At 47.2% G+C, this 23,933-nt stretch overlaps 1 protein-coding gene across 1 annotated transcript; it reads left to right on the top strand.

The window, feature by feature from the left end:
- Positions 1-597: 597 nt before the first annotated feature.
- Positions 598-23,464, top strand: TGFBI (transforming growth factor beta induced). The gene is made up of 17 exons (XM_074604236.1): positions 598-769; positions 5,179-5,277; positions 12,040-12,104; positions 12,992-13,149; positions 14,251-14,415; positions 14,914-15,060; positions 15,762-15,903; positions 16,489-16,701; positions 16,851-16,988; positions 17,231-17,376; positions 17,535-17,671; positions 18,289-18,419; positions 20,292-20,416; positions 21,375-21,477; positions 21,679-21,758; positions 22,122-22,146; positions 22,316-23,464. The coding sequence occupies exons 1-17, from the start codon at positions 657-659 to the stop codon at positions 22,369-22,371; spliced, it is 2,043 nt and encodes a 680-aa protein (XP_074460337.1). The 5' UTR covers positions 598-656; the 3' UTR covers positions 22,372-23,464.
- Positions 23,465-23,933: the final 469 nt, after the last annotated feature.

Consider the following 23,933-nt stretch of genomic DNA (forward strand, 5'->3'; position numbering starts at 1 on the left):
CCGTATGTAACACAAGCAACCTGGCCAAGGGGAATGCCGACGGCAGCCTTATTGCTCCTGCTTTGGTTTCAAAAGAACCAGAAACTTCTCAATACGTGTGACCCCTGACGGCGCTGGATAATGCTGGGAGGGGGCTGTGATGCCAGCAGGCGCTGAGAGGGTGCCAGGCGAGGGTGCCAGGGGTGGCATTAACACCAGGCTGTGGGGCAGGTCAGCCAGGAAAGCTCCTGGGGCGGGGGGTGGGGGGTCACAGAGGGGCTGGGATGGATGGGACCCCCGGAGCGTGTCAGTCCAATCGCCCCGCTCTGAGTCCCGACTGGCGCGGGGGGAGGATGGAGGAAAAAAGTCCAGAAGAAGAAGCGATTGTGGATGAAACGCTGAGCTGGAAGGGAGGACGGAGGACGCCCCTGGCTCCCGCAGCGGCGGGGCACGGACGGACAGACGGATGGGTGGGCGGATGGATGGATGGATGGATGCCCTTCCCGGGGGGCGGCCCCCTCTCCCCTCCCCTTCCCTCCCCTCCCGCCGGGCCGGGCGGCGGCTCCGCTCCCCCCGCGGGGCCGCTCCGCCGCTCCCCGCCCCCGCCCCGCCGCCGCATTTAACGGGGAGCGCGGCCGCCGCCGGCCCGTCCCGGCCCGTCCCGTCGCCTCCCGGCCATGGCGAACCGGACACTGCTGCTGCTGGCCCTGGCGCTGGGCCTCGCCGTCGCCGCCAAGTCCCCCTACCAGCAGGTCCTGCAGCACAGCCGGCTCCGCGGCCGCCAGCACGGGTAAGCGCGGCCGGCCGACGGCCCCCCGCCACCCCCCCCGGGGAAAAGTAGAATGAGAGTGGGGGGGAAACGGTTTTCTCCCCTGTATTTGCACAAATCCCGGTGGGAAGCGGTCCCGCGGGGGGTGGCGGCTCCCTGCACCGCCGGGCTCCGGCCGCTGCGCGGGTGCGGAGGCGTCGCCGAGGCCGGGGTCGGTGCGGGGCATCCCGCAGCTCGGCCCTGCCGCGGGGGAGCTCTGGCTGGGGGCTTTCTTCCTCCGAAAACGGCTTTTTCTTTCTTCCTCCGCAACGACTTTTTCTTTTTTCCTCCGATAACGACTTTTTCTTTCATCCTGGAATCACTTTTTTCTTTCTTCTTTGGATAACTTCCTTGCTCTCTCTCAGGATGCTTAATATCCCAGATGTCGTTTCAGACTCCACAATGATTCTTTATCGCTCTATCCCCATTAAGGAAAACGCGGGGGAGGGTGGAGTGGGGAAACCTCAGATTTTGCGCAGTTAAACATTTTGTGGAAGGAATTATCGTTTTCATGAATTTATAGAAAAAGAAAGAAAATTGGTTCAATGTCAGAGGAGTGTCTCTGTGGAGTGGGCACCAGCTTACTCTTGATTGGAACCCCCAGTAAGTCTTGAAAGTTTTCTTGACATGAGTAATCACTTATTTACTCATAAACATTCTGAGATAAGGAATATCCAAAAAAGAGCTTGTAGACCTCTCTAGATGGACAATGTGTTATGGATTGAGTAGTTTGAGTCTTCATTGATAGAAAACTAACTCAAGGTTAATAGTTGTTCCCACTGTTTTTAAAATTTATTGGGAATTAGGAAGGGTGAAAGGACTACAGACCTTTCAGCTGGCTTTTGTCTCTCACCATGGTGACATTGATTGAACTGTAGCTTCCATTTAAATGGATTGCTGAAGGCAGGGTCATGGAACGCTTTTAAAAACCCCCAAGACTGAAATATTGCAATTTGATACATTACCTGGCAGGGATCCAGGTCAGTATTTATGAAAAGGGGTATGCTGTGTATGTGTCTAATCGGGTACAGAACCCAGCAGACAAATTCTGGGCTAATGTCTATTTGTAAAATCTCTATAATGAAAGAATTACAGTGATTTGCGTACAAATATAGTCAGTCTTGTTCTTCATCTCTGCGTGATCTGAAACGAGGTAAATATCCAGTTCTGCTGATAGCCCTGAGGCAGAAATTTGCTGGGACTTGGCAAGTTAGTGCAGTCCCGGTGTAAATCAGTGCACTCATCTCTGCAGAGAGAAGCCTGTTGCTGCCGGTACAATCAATAGAAACACAGGGTAAGATGTGATGGTGGTCCATGCTGGTGCATGAAATCTTTGGGAGATGCAAGGAATTAGTATGCCGGGGTTTCCAGATGAAGTGAAGTTACGCTGAGATAAATCCAGCCACAGCACTTTGCTCATTGGTCCCTTTCTGACAGAGAGAGCAATTTATACCCAGCTAATTTTTAAACATCAACTGAATTTTGAACATCGATTAATGATGTGCCAAAAAGATAGAGAGACGCAAAACCAGCCAAAAAGTTCTTGGATGTGAGGCGGGTTGTTTTGCTTGCAGGAGGGAGCTCCGGAGGGATGTGCAACCAGAGTTGCCACCCTTTCTGCTGTGAGCATCCCCCCCACCATCAATGCTCCTATTGAGCCGAGAGCAAGTTGGGTGGCAGAGCTTGGCTCTGCAGCAAAACTTGTACGTCTTAATTAACTTTTTTTTAACAAGTGAATCAGGTCAAGTCCGGGAGAAGAGCTGAGAAGTATATAAGGAACGTTAATATTTGAAGGCGAAAACCTAGGCGCGCTCTCCCCAAACTCACTTGGTTTTGTGGGCACTACGTGATGCCGGGGAGCTTCGTGGACATGTTTATGGCAGGTAGCTGGGGCTGTATGGTAGATCCTGCTCTTCTCTGCCCCTTCCCGAAGGGCAGCCCCTGTCCCAGCAGCTCCCAGCTGCTGCCTGCCAAGTGGAAGGCTTCAGCTGAAAGGGAACAATAGGCAGTTTTATCCTCGAGTCAGCGCGGCTGGCTGGGAACGGCATGGCAGAGGTGATGAACTCCAACGAGGAGAGGGGAGAGTGTTGACAAATTCATTTTAAGCCAGACTGGGCAAAGGACCAGAACAGGCACTGCGGGGAGCCGCTACTACAGCCTGCCTGTGGGAATCATTGATAACACGGCCCCGGGGGGGGGGAATTTTTCCACACTGAGGGAAAACTGGGAAGACGTTTTCCCCGATTAGTCGGTGAGGGAGCAGCAGTCCCACGGATCTGCGGTCCCAGGCAGGGAGGAGGGAGCAAGGCAGCGCCGGGTTCAATACTGTCCTGAAGGCGCAAGGGTTTTCTTGGCAGGCTGCTCCTGGGGATACGGGGGAAATGATCAAACAAGTCCTTCGGTAGCCAGGCTTGTCAAGATGAATATTAGAGGGATTGTCCACTGCCGTCAGCCAGACGCTGAAATCGAGGCAAGGTTTGGAATTTCGATGTAATTGGAACCATATTTCGGCGCGGCGGGGCCGGGGTAGCCGAGGTGGGCTGAGTCAGAGAGCACAGACGTCTCTCTAAGTGATGATTTGGCATGGAAATTACTGAGCCTGGGCCAGTCTGCACCAGCTGAAAGTTTGGCTTTGTGATTTCTAACTTTTTTTTTCAGTTGATTCTTTCTCCGTGTCCCTCACCTCGTATATAGAAAGGGGGAAATAAATGCTTTCATGCAGAAACAAGCCACCATTACTGGATATGGCAGTAACGAGGGAAACGGTGAGCCTAATTCCCCCCGGGGTCCCATGGGCCCTCGCCTTCCCCTCGGGGCAGGACGAAGGTGCCAGGGCTGGATCCTGCCTCCGCAGGGCCCTGCAGCAGCCACATCAACAAAGGCTCATTGAAGGCAAGCCAAGCTCCCGCTGAGACTCCTGCTGGACTTAGCCAACATATAGGAGACCCTCGTGTTAATTCATGCTAATGATGGGCGGGCTGGCCCGTTTTGGAGAGAGCCGAATTTGGGATGCCAGTGAAAAACAAGCACGGCCGCAGGAAGACTTGGTGATCAGGCTGCAAATTCTGCTTTTGTTAATTTTGGTAGGCAAGCGGGCAGCGTCTCGGTCAAACCCAGCGGGAAACAGGCTGCTGTCTGTTTTTTCTAAACAGACCAACAAGACCTTTACAACAGCATCTCCAGACCCCATCCGGAGTTTCATTTGTGCAAATGAAAACTCTGTCCTGGACAGTGCAGAGCGCTTCTGATGGGCTGAAGTGATGATTTATGTAATTTGCTTAATTATTTGTTTTCCCTCCATCTGCCTGGCAGCCAACACTGCGCATACTTTTGGTGCCGCTGACGCAACTGGGACATGGCGTTGTTGTTGGGAATCCAGTCTCAGTTGACCTGAGCATCCCCAGCTTGCTTGGGTGCTTGCTGCACCTCTGGCTCAAGCCCAGGGGCAGTCGGTGGTCTCACAACCCGGATCCATAAATCATATCTCATGCGCTGGCCATGTGTTGCCCACATCCATGGCCAGGGCTGCTGGCCACAAACCATGGAGATGGTGAGCCAGGCTGAGCAGGGAAATGCTGTGCTGGCCAAACCAGTGGCAAGTAAACTCCCAACTCCTGTTTGACCACGTCTTTGCTCACTGTGATACCACTTCTTAGAAAGCTGAAAGGCTGCAGTCAGCTCTCAGTGAGGTTAGTCACACATGTAATGCCAAGCGTCTACTTTTCTGGTTGAGAAGCAGCTCTTGGTACCTTATGATAGCCACTGTCAATCTGTGCTGTCATACCTGGTGTGTCAAAACTGGAGTGGGCAGTGCCACTTTCTCGTTTTCCCCATCAGCAGCTCAGCATCCATGTCCAGAATGGGCCGAGTCCGTTTTGATACAGCAAAAGTACCCGTTCCAGTTTTGGTGCAGGTTGGTCCAGAGGCTGATAAATATCTGTCCTTCTTTATGTCCCAAACAATGAAATAATGGGGTTTTTTTTTTTTGGAAGGATTTGAATTATTGCATAAATTTATCAGGTTTTAGCTGGGATCCCAAATTGTAAGTAGCTGTTCGCCGTAGAAATACTGACCAAAGTATTATTTTTAACTTAATTTCTTGCTATTTTGGTGAGAGGTGGAACACGGAAAGAAGTCAAGATTTTTGCACTTAGTGAAGAAAAAGATACCCCAGCAGAGTGAAGAGAGATCCCTTTCACTGCTTCCTCCACGTCATGATAGTCATTATACAGCCAGATCTAGCAAGTTGTCTTGCAGCACTAAGTTTCCTCCTTTGCAACCCGAGCAGGGCTTTTCGGGTGCTGTCAGGTGGGGTCTGGCTCCGTGCTGGGGGTCAGCACCGAAAGGAGGGAGGCTTACCAGACCCTCTTCTGCTTTCTCGTCCCCTGTAGCCCCAACGTGTGCGCGGTGCAGAAGCTGATCGGCACGAACAGGAAATACTTCACCAACTGCAAGCAGTGGTACCAGAGGAAGATCTGCGGGAAGTCAACGTAAGTACCCGAGTGCCGGCCAGGGTCTCCCCAGAGACCCCATTGCGGAGGTGGGTGCTGGGTGGGAGAAGCAGATGATGTGACAGATGTGGGATGTCAGAGCCCGCGGCATGGGCTTAATGCGTATAGGCGTTAAGAATTGTTTTAGCCGTCTACTCTCGAAGAAATACTTGTGCCTTGTTTGTTTTCTCAAATGGCAAACGTGATCCTAAAATGCTTAGATGTTAAGAATGGAAAGTACCATGTAAATACAAACCCTGACGGTTTATTCTAGTTGCATTTCTATGTGTACTTCTATAGCTCTCAGTGCTGTAATGAAGTGCATACCAGATGTTTTCTAGTACTTCGCTGTGTCTCTCTCCATGCTGCCTAGATTAAAAAAAAACCAAAAGGGGCAGGGGAAAAGGCAACCCAGAGCTGATGGATATTGGAAGGAACATAAAATTCATCTAGACATGTTTGCTTTGGAAGGGAAAACAGAAATAAGGGGAAAGAGGTGTCGGTTTTAGCCAACACTCTCTGATGACTCCACCAGGAAAGTTAATTAGACTTGCAGGCCAATTCCCCGACTAAAAGTGCAAACAATAATATTCAAGTAGCTGTTGCATAAAGTATCTGTGTAAGCAGCCTCGGGACATTCTTTTGAAAGATGTAGTCAGCAGATAATTAAGGATCTGCATGCTTGACGATCTGCCAGGCTGTAGATCAGGAGCAGAGAATCTTTTTCCTTGGAGTAGGCCAAACTGGGCTTTCAGACACGTTTGCTGGCCCACACTTTAGCACGCACCACCACGTTACCCAACGTCAGCGCGAAGATGCCCTGGGGAGCGCTGGCCGTGGGGAGCAGAGCTGTGGGCCAGGTCTGGTCCTGGAGCTGCACGGTCAAGAAGACCAAACAGCAGAAAATCATCTCATGTGTTTCTGGTATAGTCCAATGTAATATGTAATTAGATCTATAGCAACATGCTGTTCTTTATTGCACATTAAATAAATTCTGTTTCTGTAGTAAACAGCAGACGTTGAGATCTTGAACTGTCATGACCTATATGGCTTTTATTTTCATTGCCTTTACGGGTTTGGCTGTGATGGGATTCGTTTGGGCGTCAGGATTTGTTTCATGTGTCTGATGTTGGTATTGTGAGGAGGAGCGCCAAACAAGGGTGGTCACTGTGCATGGCTTTCAGCCTTTCATCATGCTACCCATTAATTCATCTGAAAGAGGAAGATTCTGTACTTCAGGAGGATATATTGCAGGAGGTACCGTATAGCAAACACGTATAGCGGTTTCCCTTATGTCCAATTGTCCTTACAGGAAAAAAAAAAAAAAAACCAAGGAGAGGCAATATTGTAAAAAAAAACCAACCAACCAACCAAAAAAACCCAAGTCCCTCCCTTTAATTTTACAAAACCACCAAATCTGGGAAGACTTCACCCGGGTGATTAGAGTTCAGGGTCTCCCGTTGGCCGAATGGTGGCTTTTTTGACGTAAAATGGACAAGATTATGGAATGGCAATATGGAATCATCATTGCCCCTTCTGATAACAAAGTAGCTCAGTAGGTCTCCAAAGAAAACATGACTCAGCGGCAGATGTGGGACGGCTTTGCTCTTAGAGTCACTGAAAGGCAAAGCAATCCAGCCACGGATTTCTTGAGCTCTGAAGCAAATGAGAAACTAAACTCAAGTAACCCAAGTGTGCAGCTGTATTTGGCAGAGACAAACTCATCTGCTTATCTCCAGAAAGAGGTGGAACAACTGGCATCTGGCAATATTTCATGATTTCATTTGAGGAGATGGGGTGATCCCTTCTAACCTCATTTTCTCTGCTTTTACCCAAGTGTCTAATCCAATGGTGCATCGCTGAGAGAAAAGCACACACAGCGTTAACCTGCCTGTTAACCTATGAGCTAATGTTCCCATTATACATGGAATTTGCTCACTATTCTTCGCTTTGCATCATCTCCACAATGGGTGTTATTGTCTTTTTCTCTCTTCCTAGTCATTTTTGAGCCTGGGCCCTACTTTGCCCGTTAGCAGTGCTTGTGCAGAACAAAAGACACGTGCCTTGACTCACATTTTCTGGAGGACCCTGGGACAGCTCTGATTACAAATGTTTGCTGATGATGGCTCCCACTGGACGTGGCGTTCCTGGTGTATGGAAACAATCAGGAGACATTTGGGCCATAAAGGACATGATGCGTTATGCTGCAGCAGTCAAATTCTTAAACCAGTGTCAGAGGCCTGATGCTGTGCCACGCTCAGTGCATCAGCACGCAAGAGAGTACGTGGGCACAGTTAACGGTGCTCAGCATGAACCCTCGAAACTGGCCCATTGTGTGGGACTGAGCTGGTCCGCGAGAGGTTTTGAGAATACCAGCTGTCTTTAAATCCCAGAAAGAGTCAGGATTTGGCACGTTCATCACCATAACCGGGTGGATCCAGCCTTTGTTTGGGATCCGTAGTCAGAAGTCCTCTCCTGAAGCTGTGTGCTGGGTCCTCTTATTGGCAGGGGGATCCATTCCATCAGCCCAGGCAAGATGGTGGAGCTGGATGAGCATGGTCATTGCCCTCCTCCTCCTAAAAGGTTTTTCTGACCTGTGAGGAGTCCTGGGATAGAGGATGCTTGACCCATCTCACCTACTTCACATTTGACCTGGCTGTTATCCTCCTCAGTTGCTGAAAGGGTCAGTGGTGCCGTAAGTTGGATGTGTGTTGCAGGTACAAATACCTGGCTCTAGGAAGACAGTTTTGACTGCTTTGATCTATTTTCTTTTCCTGCCCTGAGCACTGTTTCAAAAGGTAGGAGGGAGGGAGATCAGTGAGAGACCAGGTACTGCAGAGAAGCAAAGCTGAGCTCCTGCAGAGCGACTGGAGCAGCAAGGAAAAGCCAGCTCAAAAGACCTGGATGTGCCTGGTCTTGTCTCCGGGTACATCAGCTTTCGGTCGCTGCTCCAGGCTCACGTCTGAGAGCGCTCACAGTCACCCTGGGGTGCAGCAGGCGCCGTGCTGAGTTGCTCCATAGCTCTAACCAGAAACAAATAGGTTACGGCTGTAAGGCAGAGGCTGGTAGGCTCTGCAGGCTTTCCTCTTGAGCAGCACCTTTTGGTCCGTGGAGGTGGAGTGCTCTACTGGGGCTGGATGTGCTCAGTGGAAATTTCAACTCATGCATCAGAAGAGGAGTCTTAGCTCTTTATCTGCTTTTTTTTTCTTTGTTTTTCTTCTCTTTGAGAAGTATTGGCTCGCAGAGTTAGGGAGAAATTAGATAGAGAATTTATGTTCATTTTTTATCATTGCATTACTTGCTGATGAAGTGAGATAAGGCAGTTGGCAACACGTCTGACACTGCTTTGATTTTAATGAGCACTGAAACAAGATTGTTTTGGTAATTAGGTAATTTTCCACTGTTGGTTATTCCAAAGCCAAAGAAATAGTTTATTTAGAGTATATTCTCATCGTTGTGCTTGTGTTTCTTTTATATTTTTCTACCTCCCTATGCACTGGACTCATTCTTCCAGAATTGGTGTTGCAATTGAACGTGTCCCTAAACACTTTTTTATCTCGAGAATGAAAAGGCAACTTACAGAAATTTGGGGTTTGATTATTATTTGAGGAATAACTAGTGGTAGTAAGTTTCCCCTAAATATGTTCCTTTTTTTTTTCCTTTTAAATTAACTTTCCTTTTCTTGTCTGATGTACTTTCCTCAGTTCAGGAAAAAAAATTACTCTCTGGCACTTATTTTACAAAAACAAAACATATGGGTTTTATTACAGGAAATTATTACAAATGGATCTTTATGCACTAATATATGCCTAAGCTTATTTTTATTACCTTGAAAAACGCACTTAAAATTTAATTTCAGATTCTAAGACTGCAACAGCAGTGAAACAATGACTAATAAAAGCCAGGGAGCTTGCTTCTGCAGTCAGGCACAGATAGACATTTAAGAAATACAGTGTTTCAAAACCAGCGGCTGAAAAACTAGAGATGTGACTCAAAATTACTCAATGAGGAGGTCAGGAAATTGTGGGCAGAGGCGTTGCAGAGTGGATGACAAATGCTCTTTGTACGAGGGCATTGCTTATTTAACCCACATCACTGGCACCCGCCGTGTCCCGGTGTAGCAGTCTGTAGCCGCTGAGCAGGCACCAGAAACAGGGATGGACTTGGCAACTCCAAAGGCTTCTGTGCAGAACCCGGTACACGGTGCAGTGGTTGCGAGTGCTCCATGTTCTCTCCTGTGAGCTGTTTGCCCCCAGCGGTGCAAGAGAAATACTCCTCCCCGGTCACCAGACTGTGCTTCCTACCCAACTGGAGGAGGACATGTCAAAGGAGCAGCCTTCCTCCCATATGGATGTGTAGGGTCCTGTAGCATCGGGATGCAGAGTCCTGCAAGTGGGGCAGAGCAGCCTTCAAACATGGCCATGCTCCTCCTCCCCAAGGGCTGGAGATGGCTGTGGGACTAGCTGGGAGGATGCCCTTTGCCCAGCCCTGAACAACCCCTTAAATGCTGCTCATGTGCCTTTGGGTGGGCTTGTGTTTCCACCAAGACCACAAGCCATGGGAGGGAAAATGGCTGAAGCTGTTTTTACAAACCCCATCCTTGTGGGCGCAAGAAAGCCAAGTACCCTTGCTCCTTGTAGGTGCAAACACTTGGCTGAGCACCTCTGTGTTCACCTAGCCCTTTGCAGAAGATTCCTGGTGCTCAACTCAAAATGCTGGCATGCAAAACGCGCACCAGATGATGCTGGCTTGTCAACTCCAGTGGGTGAGTGAGACTTGGGGCTTGAATAAGCCCCTGCACGGGTGGAGCTGGCCCCATTACTGGCCTCGGTGCTCCTTGCCATTCGCTTCCCTTGTGGGGTGGTGCTGGAGATGCCCATGAACCTGCTGAGAAGCAAGCGGTGCCGTCCCTCCATCCCTTCCCGGTGCCCTTCCTCCATCCCTTCCTGTGCTCTCCCCTCCCGGCAGGCGCCTGGCTGCTGGGGCAGCCCCGAGCCGGCGAGCATCAGCGTCCTGCCCCTTCGTCACAGCTCATTAATCTCCAATCGATCTATAAATAAGCCTTTTAAAGCCTACGTCAGCACTCAGGAATTACTTACGCTGAACTTTGGAATGATTTCTCTTTAATCAGCTCCTCGTCTTTGATTACAGGTCTGAACCAAGGGAACTGTCTAGACTGGATTTAGTTTCTAGGGTGAAAAAAAGAAAAATCAGAGGTAGGGGAGGGAAGTGGCGGGGGGGAGAAAGTGTGTGTTTCTAATGAACATGAGACGGGGGGGGTTGGGGAAAGCAGAGCAGCAGGGTGTTAAGATCTCCAGTAGTCAAAGGAAGGGATTGCTTTAGGCAAACTCTTTCCCACATGGAATATATAATGTCTAGACAATCAGTCTGGGTTTGCTTTGTAATTCTCTTAGGAAACCGTGACACAGAATTTATTTGCTTCTGTCACAGAAAAGCAGGTATTTGTTTCACTTACTGGCTCTTAATTACCCCGAAGAATTCCCTCTTAAACCCCAGGCATTTCCACTGTTTGTTAACAGTGGTAAAATGATGACAAATATCTGAAGCTTGAGGATTTTCCTTTCTCTTTGAGTGAGTGCGCTGAGGCTCGGCGCTACAGTATCCTACTTGTCTTGAATCCAACCGGGAGCACAGAGGAAACGCTTGTCTTTGGGAGGGACACCTATTCCCTCCCTGTCCTAGCCCATCGATCGGATGGCCTCGCTCCTGTCACACCAAGCATAAGAGCAATAGGTGAAAGAATCCCCTGTGAGAAATAAATGGACAACTTCTGGATCGATTCTCTTTTTCCTTTTTCTTTTTTTTCCCCCCTGTTAATATCAAAACATATTCTCTCAAATGGCCAACTCTGAGAATCAGAGGACTTTTATCTCCCATTGAGCTGCAGACGATGGATGCAGCATTCAGGTGGCTCTTGCTTATTTTGGGTCTGCAAATCTGCAGGATGGCCCCGACTCCCCAGGATGGGGTCTGCAGCCCCTGTGGTTTTACTGGGGGATCAGTGCTTGGTCAGAGCAGCAGTTTGCTGCCAGCCAGAAGGAAAAGCTGTGCTGAGGGTATACGGATGTATCCGGTGTTAGTGAAGATGGATGTGCTGTGGTACTGCCTAGGGATGCCCATGGATGCGCATTCCACCACCAGTGAGGCTTGTCCTTGCAGGGTTTATCGCAAGCCTTTCTGCCACAACACCCAAGACTAAGGATGCTCCTTCCCCTCCAGGGCTGTCTTGTGGATTTTGCCATAAGTAAGCTAATAATTTCTGGTGGTGGACAGGAATGGGGGGAAATGAAGGGGAAACGCTTGGCTGGTTTGGTCAAGCAGCCGTACCGGAGTTGTAGTGTGTTGCCCAAACAGTGATCAGACGTGACAGCAGCAGTCAGCCGGGGAGATCCCCAAATCCCGCGGGAAATGTGCCCAAAGGAACCAGCACTTGCATTGTCTCACGTAGGTTATCTGTTGGGACCGTGCCCTCGGTTTCCATCCACTGTTTGTACAAAGTCTCCTGGAAAGTGTGGTTTTTGAAAAGAAATCATGTCTGCTTTTTTTTCTGGGGAGAAATTGGCAACATGCAGCCCTGAAGGAGATAAAATTTGTGGTTTGTCTTTTATTCAAGTCTATATTTCTAATGAAGAGTCTGCTTAGAGCCATCACCAAATATGGATGGAAACACAACTATAGCAAATAGGGGGAAAAGCAGTGAGACGCCATCAGTTAATCTGCCATATCCATCTCTTATTCCAGGGTAATCAGTTACGAGTGCTGTCCTGGATATGAAAAAGTTCCTGGAGAAAAAGGCTGCCCAGCTGGTAAAAATACGCTTGACGTTTTTTAGACTTCTTAAAATTATACAGCTGCCTAGTAAAGGGATATGTTAGAAAATTACTCAAAGTGGATTTGATTTTTGCAATTTGTGCACAATATTGCCATGAACAAGTCAAAAACGGACTCGGCAGAGCACGAGCTGAGTGCCAGATCAGCTCCAAAGCATGCAAAATGGTCCAGACAACTTAAAGCCTTGGTTATAATTAAACTTAATCAAGCAGAGGAGGGCCATGGGGAACTACTTATTCCAACAAGTAATATAGCAGTATTGGAAATGCGATACAAAGGAATGATAGAGTAGCAGACAGCTCTGCCAATCTCTGCTCATTTTTATTTTGGCAAGCATGAGGTTAGCAAAACTGCATTTAGGAGAAAATACAGTTCAGCCACCGGTGGGGGTTGGGAGGGAATTAACTGGGTTTATTGAAGAAAGACATATTCTGCTTTTGCTTTCTGAACACTTCCTTCCACAAAAGTTTGATGCCGCCCAGTTAACCATGTGGGCTGGTGTGGATGGGCCAGTGGAGACCGAGACCTGCGGCGAGCTGCCGGCTCCAAACACCGAAAGCCTGAGTACAAACAAGGATTAGGTGAAAGCAATGAACACCTTTCCTTGCCTCAATTCACATCCATATAAATCCAGAGTAACTCCATTTAAACCTGCAGAGATGCAGTAGACCCTGGATTACGCTGCTGTAATGGAGGCCGGAGCTGTCAGGCTATGATTATTTATTACCTAATTAATGAACAGATACGAGTTCCCTGACGTGCTTCATTTCCCCAAGTGTTCTCACTCGCAGCTCTCCTTTAATTCAGCGCAGTGCGGGAAGGATGAATGATGTGTTGGGAGCATAACCTTCTCTTCTTTCAGCGCTGCCGCTTTCAAACATCTATGAAACCCTGGGAGTTGTTGGGTCCGCCACCACGCAGCTCTACTCCGACCGGTCTAACCTAAGGCCAGAAATCGAAGGACCTGGAAGTTTTACAATTTTTGCCCCGAGTAATGAGGCCTGGGCATCCTTGTCTGCTGTAAGATAAAATTCCTCCTCTTCCTCCTCTTCCTTTGGCTTTCTCTAGTGGAGATCCAGCTCTGCCGGGGTCTGGATCTACTCCTGTCTAGTAGAACAGGCACAGTCCTGATGTGGGAAAGACTGAATTTCTAGGATGGGAATCACTGTACGGGTCCATCAGCTCCAGAGCTTTGTTTCTGAAAGACCTAACCCTAGAGAGATGTGGATACTCTGCAGTGGGTGGACGTAAAAATCACCTAATTCAGTTTTCCCCGCCTTCTTACCACGAGGGATTGCAATAAGACCCACAGCAAGAGACTTTCCATCCCTTTTGATTTTTCTTGTTGACCCTTGCTTTACCACTCTGGTTGTTCTGACTAATTTGCACAAGCAGCCAGTCCCACCTGGAGCCTCTGTTGCCACTGATGCCTTTCTGCAGCAGAGTGTTCCTATGCTCAATTACATATAAATTTCCTTCATATTGGTTTTTATTTTCTCACTCTGTGACTTGTGAAGTTTCCACTCCTGAAATCGTCACCGCTGTCCTGCTGGTGCTCCGACCCTAGCAGAGCATCTCTGTGAACAGGGGAGAGTCCAGATTGTACAAGCCCTGCCCAGTTACATCCCTCATTTAAATCCCTTGTCCGTAAAGACGTAAGAACAACTACTGGGGGAGGGAGGGGGCATCTTTTTGGCTATCCCCACTACCAAGCCTCTACCCCAAACCTGCATCAGCTGAGCCTCTTGCGAGGACAATGCTGTTGGGGAAGGTCTCGCGGTGTATTTGTCCTTGGCCCTGAGCGATGCCTTTTGTTGCCTTGCTGCTTATTTCGATGCAGTGATCCCACGCTGGAGCTTGCTGCCATCATCCCTTTGTCTGCCAGGGATGGGGGTGCCAGAGCTACTTCCTGCTGTTGTAAGGGAAAAGATAAAGAGTTATGAAAGTCAGAGCTCTTAATTTGCACAGACGGCTTAAGGCTGAACACATCACTTAACACATATGCACACATACACACACCCGCCTCGGAAGTACCTCGGATGCAGCCAGAGCTCTTGTCTCTCTCTAACAACTAGCTTAATTGCACTCAGCACTGAAAAATGAATTTTTCTGATTTTTCAGGAAACTCTGGATTCCTTAGTCAGTAATGTTAACATTGAGCTGCTCAATGCCCTTCGCTACCACATGGTGAACAAACGGGTCCTCACGGATGATCTGAAACACGGGACAACACTAAACTCAATGTACCAGGACCTGCCTATCCAGATTCACCACTATCCCAACGGGGTAAGGCATTTGTATTAAACCTACCCCCAGCGGACTTGCTTTTCTGCTGCCTTGCACCTCCCACAGTGTCCTTGGACCTCCAGGACTCTGTAATGCTTAGGTTGACAGCTGTTGATTTAGAATACGTATTTAGAAGGAGCTCAGAAATAACATTTATAAGCAGATAGTTTCATCGATGCTGTTGCAGGGAAGTTGCCCCCATTGCTATATAACTTGCCTAAGCTTGCCTAAGTATTGGCTTTTGCATATTTTCTTAGTCTTGATGATGCAGGGTAGACAAAACCACTGATTATTTTCAAAGCTCTTTAAACATGAACTGTTTCAAACATTCTTGATAGAGCATTCTCATTCTTTGTGTGTTTTTTTAGGAAACCACATTTCGGCTCCTGCTGATTCAATATTACAGCGCTCGCTGCGTTTGAAATAGAAAACCAGCGGAGGCTGCTTTACCTTCTTGGTTTAGTGCCCGTAACACCCCGTGGCTCTTTCCCTCTGCAGATTGTGACCGTGAACTGTGCCAGGCTGTTGAAAGCTGACCACCATGCCACCAACGGAGTGGTTCATGTCATCGACAAAGTCATCGCCACCACGACAAACAGCATCCAGCAGATCATTGAGACTGAGGAAAGCCTGGAAACTCTTCGGGTGAGTCCACCCCACGCGTGCTCCAGGGCTCCTTGAAGATGGTCAGTCATCCCACTCCCAGTGGATCATCATGAAGAGCTTGCTAATGCCTAGGTGCTGTGACCCTAAAGCTGCTGATAAAAATCCTTGCACCAATATAATTTATTTTGCTTTAGGAAGAGAAGTGTTTGATATCAGCGCAAGTAGGGTTTTATGAGAATAATTGCCCCCCTGCTATCGCTGTCAGTAGAGATGTAGACTGAGTCTGGCTTCTCACTCTTCTACAGGAATCTTAGCCTCAGGAGATATTAGCTGTTCAGATTTTATGAGTACCAATTTATTTGCCTCGGTATCTGCCAAGTTAAGGAATAACTTAAAAAGCACGGGGGTTTTGCAGTTAGCCAGCTGTGGGTTCTGATCTGAATTCTTCACTGGAAGTCCTGTGACCCTTTCCAGGCATATCATGGTATTCGAACTAGCACTCGGTCTTGCCAAAAAGGGCTCTTGTACTCAAATTTCTGGAGCACAAGAGAACCACAGGGCCAGGTCAAATTTATAAAGGCATCAAAGGGCTGAAAGAAGCTATTCATGATTTTTTGTAAGTCGTCTGAAATTATAAAAGCCGTAATAAATCTGTCCCTTAGTGTGCACGCCTGGACAAAGTTGCTGACCTTTGTATTCTGGCTGAATGCTTTTTACCCTCTATTCTTGTTGCTCTGAAGGCTGCTGTGGCTGCTTCTGACCTCAACAGCCTGCTGGAAAGCGAAGGCCAGTACACGCTCCTGGCTCCAACCAACGAAGCCTTTGAGAAGATCCCACGAGAAACACTGAACAGGATCTTGGGGGACCCAGAAGCCCTGAGGGGTAAGTGCTTGTTTACTGAGCCCACTGAGAGACTGAAGAGTATTCATTTCTTCTGAATTCCTTCTCAAGGACATCTGAACAGCTCCTTGATACACTCTGACAACAGCTGCAGTAAACACATTTGACAGACTCCAGCTTTTGAAACTGGACAGCCAAGACTTCTTTGGATGTAGACATGGTAGATGTGTAGACGTGGCAGGGAGAGTGTTATCTAGACATGGAGGAGGGGGCTGAAGCAGTCCCTTTTCCAAGTTTTCTTGTAGCACTCCTACATGTGCTATCAATCCAGCAACATGCAAGAAAACTAGCATCTATTCAATGTAACTCCCCCTAACAAACGAGTCAAATAACCACACAAAACCTGTTGAAGTTGACAAAGGTGTGTAAAAATCACTCTTTTCAAGCACTTAATTTCCCAGGCTACTGAATTAAAACCAGCCTAATTTAAAATGACTCACATCTTTTGGAGTGGAGCCCCATGCAGTGCTGTACAGGAGGCCCTTGCTGTTGAACAGGACCCCTAAAAGATGCAATAATTTCATAGATGATTTTTCCAGCTCCCTAAGACACTTGCTTCTCTTCCAGACTTGCTGAACCATCACATCCTGAAGTCAGCCATGTGTGCTGAGGCCATCATCGCTGGCCTGACGATGGAGACTCTGGAGGGAACCACCTTGGATGTGGGCTGCAGTGGGGAAGAGCTGACCCTCAACGGGAAGCCCATCATTGCCAACAAGGATGTCCTGGCTACCAACGGTGTCGTACATTTTGTTAATGAGCTGCTGATCCCAGACTCAGGTACTGGTGCCTCTCTGCATCTTTCTTTCTGTTGCCTTCCTTTTGTCTATTTTGCCAAGGAAATACTGGATTTAGAGGGTGTAGATATTTTGTAGTGATGGGGGCATTGCCTTTAACGCAAGGTTACTATATCTTGCTTTTCTTTTCAGCTAAGACCCTGTTTGAGTTGGCACAAGAATCTGAAGTTTCCAAGTCCACGGACCTTTTCAGACAAGCTGGTCTCAGTTCTCATCTAACTGGCAGTGAGCAAGTGACCCTCCTTGCCCCAGTGAACGATGTGTTCAAAGGTAAACCGGGGAGTAAATCCCTTTCTTCGTCAGTTTGGGCCACAGATCTGCTTCAAACAGTCTTCAGCCATGTTTCAGTGCAGGAGCATGGAAATCCTCACTCAAATGCCTCAGCTATAGGCAGTGGCATCTAGCTTTAAAATTAAAACCTGATGCAGATAATACTCTCTATTTGCACTTTTTTAGCATCCCAATGGTCATTTTAAGTGAATCACTGGTTCTTTCCATACTTTTTGCTGCAGATAGACTCCCCGTCGTTGACAGCAACATGAAAAACTTGCTTCTGAACCACATTGTTAGAGACCAGCTCTCCTCTAAATATCTTTATCATGGGCAGAAACTGCAGACTCTGGGTGACAGGGAACTGAGAGTTTTTGTGTACCGCAATGTAAGTTCCTGCAGCGTGCACTGCTTGAATGATGCTTGATGTCTGTAATGTTATGGCTGTCATGTAAAAAGTGTAATTGAACATTGTGGAAAGTATAAAAATCTCTCTTTTGAAGCATATGCGAATAAAGTCTTTTTTTGGTGGAATTTTGTTTGCAGAATCTTTGCATTGAAAACGCCTGCATTGCTGCCCATGACAAGAGAGGAAGGTTTGGAACCCTGTTTAGTGTGGACAAAATGTTGACTCCACCGTCTGGCACAGTGATGGATGTTCTCAAGGCAGACCATCGCTTCAGGTGACCTTTCTGCTCTTCCTAAGTGCTAGGAGCAGAAAAGCTGGCAAAGCAGTTTCCATTTATTATGGGTTGTAGTCATGACTATATATATTTATATTTTTTTTTAAGATAGAAAGAGCATCCAAAACCATGGTCTCATGCCTAAATTATAGGGAGCGAGACTTCAAATAACCCTTCAATGAGCTATGAGCCAAGTGTGTGGTCCCGCTTAATACAGTCAGAAGCTGGCTCCAAAGCCTTCTCTGCCCATCACAGCTGCTGTGGCCAGCCCTCTCTGTCTCCTCACTACCATTTGGTCCCCGAGGATTCAGCATTCCCAGCTTGCTTTGCTATTTCTCAGATGTTCTGGTTGGACCTCACAGGCTCATTTCCTACCTAATCAACTTTTTGGTTAATTGATTTGGGTAATTGTCCCTTCCCATGGCAGGGAGGTTGGAACGAGATGATCTTTAAGGTCCCTCCCAACCCAAACCATCCTATCATTCTGTGATTTGCTGGACCCCAGCAGGATTTTGCAATTGTAACTTCACAGCTCTCTTTTGAACACAACACGCAATTGCGCAAAGACCAACAAAAGTAATTTATAGTGAAGCATTTTTTGTGTGTTTGTCTTGCAGTACGTTGGTGGCTGCAATCCAGTCTGCAGGCCTAACGGAGAACTTGAACAGGCCAGGTACCTTCACAGTGTTTGCTCCAACAAATGAAGCTTTCCGAGCCATGCCCCAGGGGGAACTGAACAAACTAATGGGTGAGCATTTTCAGAGTGTTTAGATGAACAGCTGCTGTGAGTTATTGGCATGGTGTGGGAGGAATGGCTAAGTTTTTCTGACGTATCTCATTCTTTGACCCAGTGTGTTGGAAGCATGGGCTTCCTACACAACTGATTTGGATAAGTCCTATCCAGCCAAAAGCTGAGGATGGCACTGAACTCTCACACAAAGCGTGGGCATGGGCTTATACTTTTCTTGTGGTTGGAACACGTGTTTGTGCTGCAAACTCACTATGACTTAAATTTGGCTGTGCTGGCTGGTGTAAGCAAGATAACCCTCAGGTGTTTCTAGAGGAACCAGTGAGATCTCTGCCTTGCAAGGCAGGGGTGAAAGAAGTGAGAATGTGGCAGTCAACCACATGGGATCAGGGTGTCTAAGGGAAGTTTTGCAAATAGAAAACATGGTCCAGATTCCACTTCAAGTTACACTGCATGAAATTTAAGTATTAAAGGATGGAGCTGTTGCTCCATCTATGTGTACGTGGACAAAGCAGGAAGTCCAGTCTGATCCTGAGAGGACAACAAATACCCCAGTCTAGCACAGACGAAGATCAGTATCCTGAAAAGCACAGGCGTGCAGGCTGGGTGTGGAAAAATGCATGGGAAAGTTTAATAGAGCTCTTCTGGATAAGCAGCACGATCTTTTATTTTGTTCATGTTGAAAACTGGCTGTGGTTGGAAACAATGCCAGGTATTTGAGTGTAATGTCCTCTCGTCATTAAACCCCAACCAAACATTGACATCATAATTTGGGAAGCATCTGCCCATGGTAGCTGGTTATCCTTTTAAGTGCAGGGATGGAGGAACTGGTAGTATCAGGCTGTACGTCCAGACTAGTGCTTAATATATAAATATTTCAGAACTGTTTTGCCGCTATTGTAAACGGCTGCAGGAGTGAAGTATCCCAGATGCGGCCACTTCAGATGTTCTTCTTTTTTCACACAAATATTTAGCTTACGCTCCTGATGAAGAAGTGAATCATGTTGGTGGGGATGTGCAGTGTGAACTGGGGCCACCCTAGAAAAACTGCAATGGAAAAAAAAAAGCTGACAGCGTATTTAGTTATGGGCAGTGAAACAAAAAGTCCCCCTTGCTGAAGGAGCTGCTCTGGTTCTGTAGATGGAGGCCATCTTTGCACTAGCTGTTCCCCATCGCCTGCTTGTGGGTTTTGTCAGTGACACTGCATCCTCTAACGGAGAAGATGGAGGAGGGCTGCTGGCCCGTGCTGTGCACATCGTTGCCTCTTCTGGAAAATAGGTGGCGAAGGGGAAGCATCTTATCTTCCTAAGGTCTGTTTCAAAGCGCAGCTAGATGAGTAGACACTCAGTGGGGTGGGGAGCAGGCCAGCAATCTGTGAGCCATTAGTGACATTTCTCCTGCGCTTTTCCCCTTCCTACCCGGGAATCCTGCAGTTTCAGCCGTGAGGAATATTGCCAAGTGACACTGGCGCTGGCGAAGGATTGACGTTTGCAAATACCCAGTGTGCTCTATCTGCTTCCTTATTTCACATAGGCCTTTTTTTTTGCCCTCCTAGACTTCTTTGGGAAGTGAAAGCAGCAACAGAAGCAGGTTCATGCTGTGCACAGTGAGAGAATGAGGGACTGAAAAAACAAGAGAGGGATTTCATATACAGGGCAGGTTTGGTATGTACCAAGGTGGGACATTGGAAGAGTTTCCTTCTGGAATTGCTGGGATCCTGATGGCCTCAATGTCCTAACCAGCTCCAACCAAGGTCCTGCCTTGCACTTTCAGGAAGTTATGGTATTTTCCATGCAAAGTCATTCCAGCACATGAAATACGGGAAGCAAGGGCTGATGCTGTTTTGCAAATGTAAATGTTTTCTTCCCTCAGGTAATGCCAAGGAGCTTGCCAACCTCCTCAAGTTCCACGTGGCTGATGAGATCCTGGTGAGCGGCGCAGTCAATGCCCTTGTGAGGCTGAAGTCCATGCAGGGAGATAAACTGGAAGTCAGCATGGTGAGTCACCTGGGATGGGGTTTCGCGGTCAGCGGGGCTGTGGGCTGTGTTTAGCTGTCCACCTCGAGGACCAAAGTATGTCTGCACGCACTTGGACAGTGTGGGAACCTCTTCTAAATGTGTGCACAGACCCACCAAACAGGGTTTTCTGGGCTGTTGCAGAGGGACTGTTGCCATGTGTTCAGTTCAACAAGCTGGCAGTCTTGAAATGTGGTTTGCTTCAGCTTTCTCCCCAGAAGGCCAATTGCAAATGATTTCCAGGAGCTGTTATAAATTTAAACCTGAGTCATGAGGGAAAAAGCATAAATAAATTAAACGAATGGCTTGTTCTGCTAGCACATCTTTTTTAGTGTAACGTAAATGATCTCGGCATGGGCTCCTTTAACACAGCGGGATTTATTTAGATGTATAATTTCATTTCACAAATTCTGCACTACATTAAGAAAATACAGGATCCTCTACTGAGGGAAAAAAAAAAATTCAGAAAATAAATAACTCAAGACCCACTCTGTGCGTAAGGAAGAAAATGCGGAATGAAAATGGAAAGGCCAGTGTTTCCAAGGGCATTGAGTTGGACAAGTTGTGTGCTAGGCTCTTCCCGTGTCCAGTCCTGGTCTGCCCTCTCCTGATGCCGTCCCCACAGCCATCCTGCTTGGCACGAGCAGCAGCGCCCGCTGCCGCCAGGGAGCTGGTGGCTGTGCTCCGATGCCGCGGGACAGCATTCCCAGCCAGGGCATGGAGAAAGTCCGTGCCCCGAAGCCCACCAGCCACTCCAGGACAAGCTGCTCAGGCTGTGATTTGTTTTTATATTCTCCTTAATTGGCAAGAGGAATGAAAACGCCTACAGCCATCCAGTAAATGAATGAATGCAAAATGAGGGCTTTTTTAATAAAATTGGAAACCACTGATGACAAAAGTTTCTCATTTTCTACTTTTTTTTTTTTCTTTTTCTGAACAGAAAAACAACGTAATACATATCAACAAGGAGCCGGTTGCTGAAAGTGATATCATGGCCACGAATGGTGTGATTTACGCTGTGAACTCTGTTTTACAGCCTCAGGGTAGGTCCTTGGTTAGAAATATCTAGAGCTACACCGTTACGGCAGAGCTGCTTTGGGAGGGAGAGGTGACACGTGGCAATTGCTTCAGTTTATTGAGGATTAATCTGTTTTGGGATTTTCAACACACCCTCCAAAATATCAGAAGGAAGCAGTCTGTGTGCTTTGAAGAGTATTTCAATGCTATCTGTGTCCCACCCGTAGCTTCAAGGCCGCAAGAGAGAGGTGACGAGCCTGCGGATCCCGCATTAGAAATCTTCAAACAGGCATCTGCATTATCCAAGGTAAAAGACAAAAAAATCTCTCACTGTAGAACTACTGAAATTACATCTTGGTAACAACGATTGGAAGATAATGTTGCATTCAGGTTTTGACTTCCAAAGAGAGTGAGTGCATGTGTTTCACGGAATGACCAATCCTCTCTTCTTACATGATTTAATTATATAAGAAATAATACATTTTGCAACATGAAGCCTACTGTGAATGTAACCTTGGCACGGTACTACATATGTCATCTTCCAATAATGAAGAGTCATTCATCCATAGTTTTTGCAGACTAGGGGTAAATATATTGACATGCAAACTGTTCTTATAGCTGTCGGAGATTTGTTGTATTTATGCAAACCTTGTATTTTCCTCCCATGCAGGTTTCTCAGAGGAATCCTCGACTAGGTAAAACATCTTCTCTAGCTTGTTTCTAACTTCCGTTGCGCGTCCCTGTCCCTTAAAGAGAAGTTTATTCTGTTTTCTTGCTCCAAGCAAAGATGTAGCCTAACCGGGAGGGGAGGGGACACGGAGATGCTGTGTATTTGTCCCACCCAACTCTGTCTTCTCCTTGCAGCACCCGTCTACTCCCGGTTACTCGCGAGGATGAAAGAGAACTCGGGTGGATTCTGAGCCGCGTCGTGAGCAACCGCAGGCAGCGCCTCCATCCCATCCGCTCCGGCTGACAGCTAAAGAGAAGGACAGAATCGTTTTTAAAAACCAAATATCACCCTTAAATTTATTTTTGCTTCCAATGAAATGGATAGGAAAAATGAAAAGCCATATATATATGTATATATTTTAAGACCATTTTTATTTGGTTTCGACCTTAAAGTTCCCACACTGAGGATAGGTTTGGGGTTTGCTTTTTTGGGTTTTTTTGGTTGGGGTTTTTTTGGTGTTTTTTTTTTTTTTTTTACAAAGTAGTCACTAATTTGCAATTTTTAACACACCCAGTTTTGGGCTTGATATGTTCATACAAGGGCAGGTGCTTAATTGCACCCTGGTTCAGGAGCTCAGAGAGAAGCTCAGGGCTCACCTTGGTGCTGTCTCACTGGGGGAGACCCAAAGGGGCTGAATTAAAGCCCCTTTTCCAGGCTCCCAGTGGTACCTACTGGCACTGCAAACTCCAGGCTCCCCACGTGGGAAGCCAGGTATGATCTCACTGAAACCCCCCTCCAAAGCAGTGCCAGAATTGGGAAATTTTGGCCAGAATGACTTGGCGGGTATCGCGTATGTTCAGCTTTCTGAGCAAATACGTCACTGGGCGCCAACTTTATGGCTGGGCAAACAGCGATTCCTTTGGAGGAAGTAAATTTGTTGAATTAATTAACCATTACCCAAGCAATTTTTTTCCTGTTTTGGGGGGCTTTTTTTTGTTTATTTTGTTGTTTTTTCTTTTAAACAAGCACATGTTTCCTTCTTCCCCTGTGTTTTAAAAGTCTTCCATGAAATTCTGAATTGAAGGCTTTTAACAAAAGCCTCTCTATTGACATTGAGGAAACTGCATAATTATAAGCTATGGTTTGAGCTGTTCTCTTTTTCTTTTTTTTTATTGGGTTTTGTTTATGCCTATGGGTTTTAACTGTGCTGCGTTTTGTTCACGAGATCGAAATGAGAGTTCTCCCTGGCTGAAGCCTTCCAGTAAATGATTCATTTTTAATAATGGTTGTTTTTTTAATAAAAAAATTAAAAATAAAATCAAAAATATAAATATGACAAGGGATTGATGCTGCTTGTTTGGGTTTTTTTGTTTGGTTTGAATTGCCTGATGGCCCAGTTTGACCATCTGATGACTAGTGAGGAGAGGGGGGTCAGATTTGGTTGGATCAGTATTTACAGGTCTAATGGTTACTAGCGAGGAATGGCAAAGCATTTCTCCTCTCTGATCCTGGCCTGTCACCATTTTTCGGTGGTATTTTCATGAGCAGTCGCTGTCACACATTTCAAGGAGCCCAGGGCAGCCGTGTGCATCCTCCCGCTGATGCTCAGCCACCTTCACCAACAGCTGGAGCTCAGCGCTCCACGGCACGATGCTAACAGCACCGATTCACCCCATCAGGGCTTTATATTCGCTCCCCGGCAGTTATTACCTTGGTAAAACCCAGGATTATGAAGCAAAAAAAAAAACCAAAAGGGGTATCAAGTGCAGAATACAAAAAATCCAGATTGTTTTGGTCTCTCTGGCTGAGAAC

Source organism: Larus michahellis, chromosome 11 (assembly GCF_964199755.1).
Source record: "Larus michahellis chromosome 11, bLarMic1.1, whole genome shotgun sequence".
NCBI classification, from domain to species: Eukaryota; Metazoa; Chordata; class Aves; order Charadriiformes; family Laridae; genus Larus; species Larus michahellis.

What these genes read in the sequence shown, in the direction of transcription:
- TGFBI (XM_074604236.1), top strand. Translation starts at nt 657, where the DNA reads ATGGCGAACCGGACACTGCTGCTGCTGGCCCTGGCGCTGGGCCTCGCC. An exon ending in CTCCGCGGCCGCCAGCACGG is followed by an intron (nt 770 to 5,178) that starts GTAAGCGCGGCC and finishes CGTCCCCTGTAG; the next exon opens with CCCCAACGTGTGCGCGGTGC. An exon ending in AGGCATCTGCATTATCCAAG is followed by an intron (nt 21,759 to 22,121) that starts GTAAAAGACAAA and finishes CCTCCCATGCAG; the next exon opens with GTTTCTCAGAGGAATCCTCG.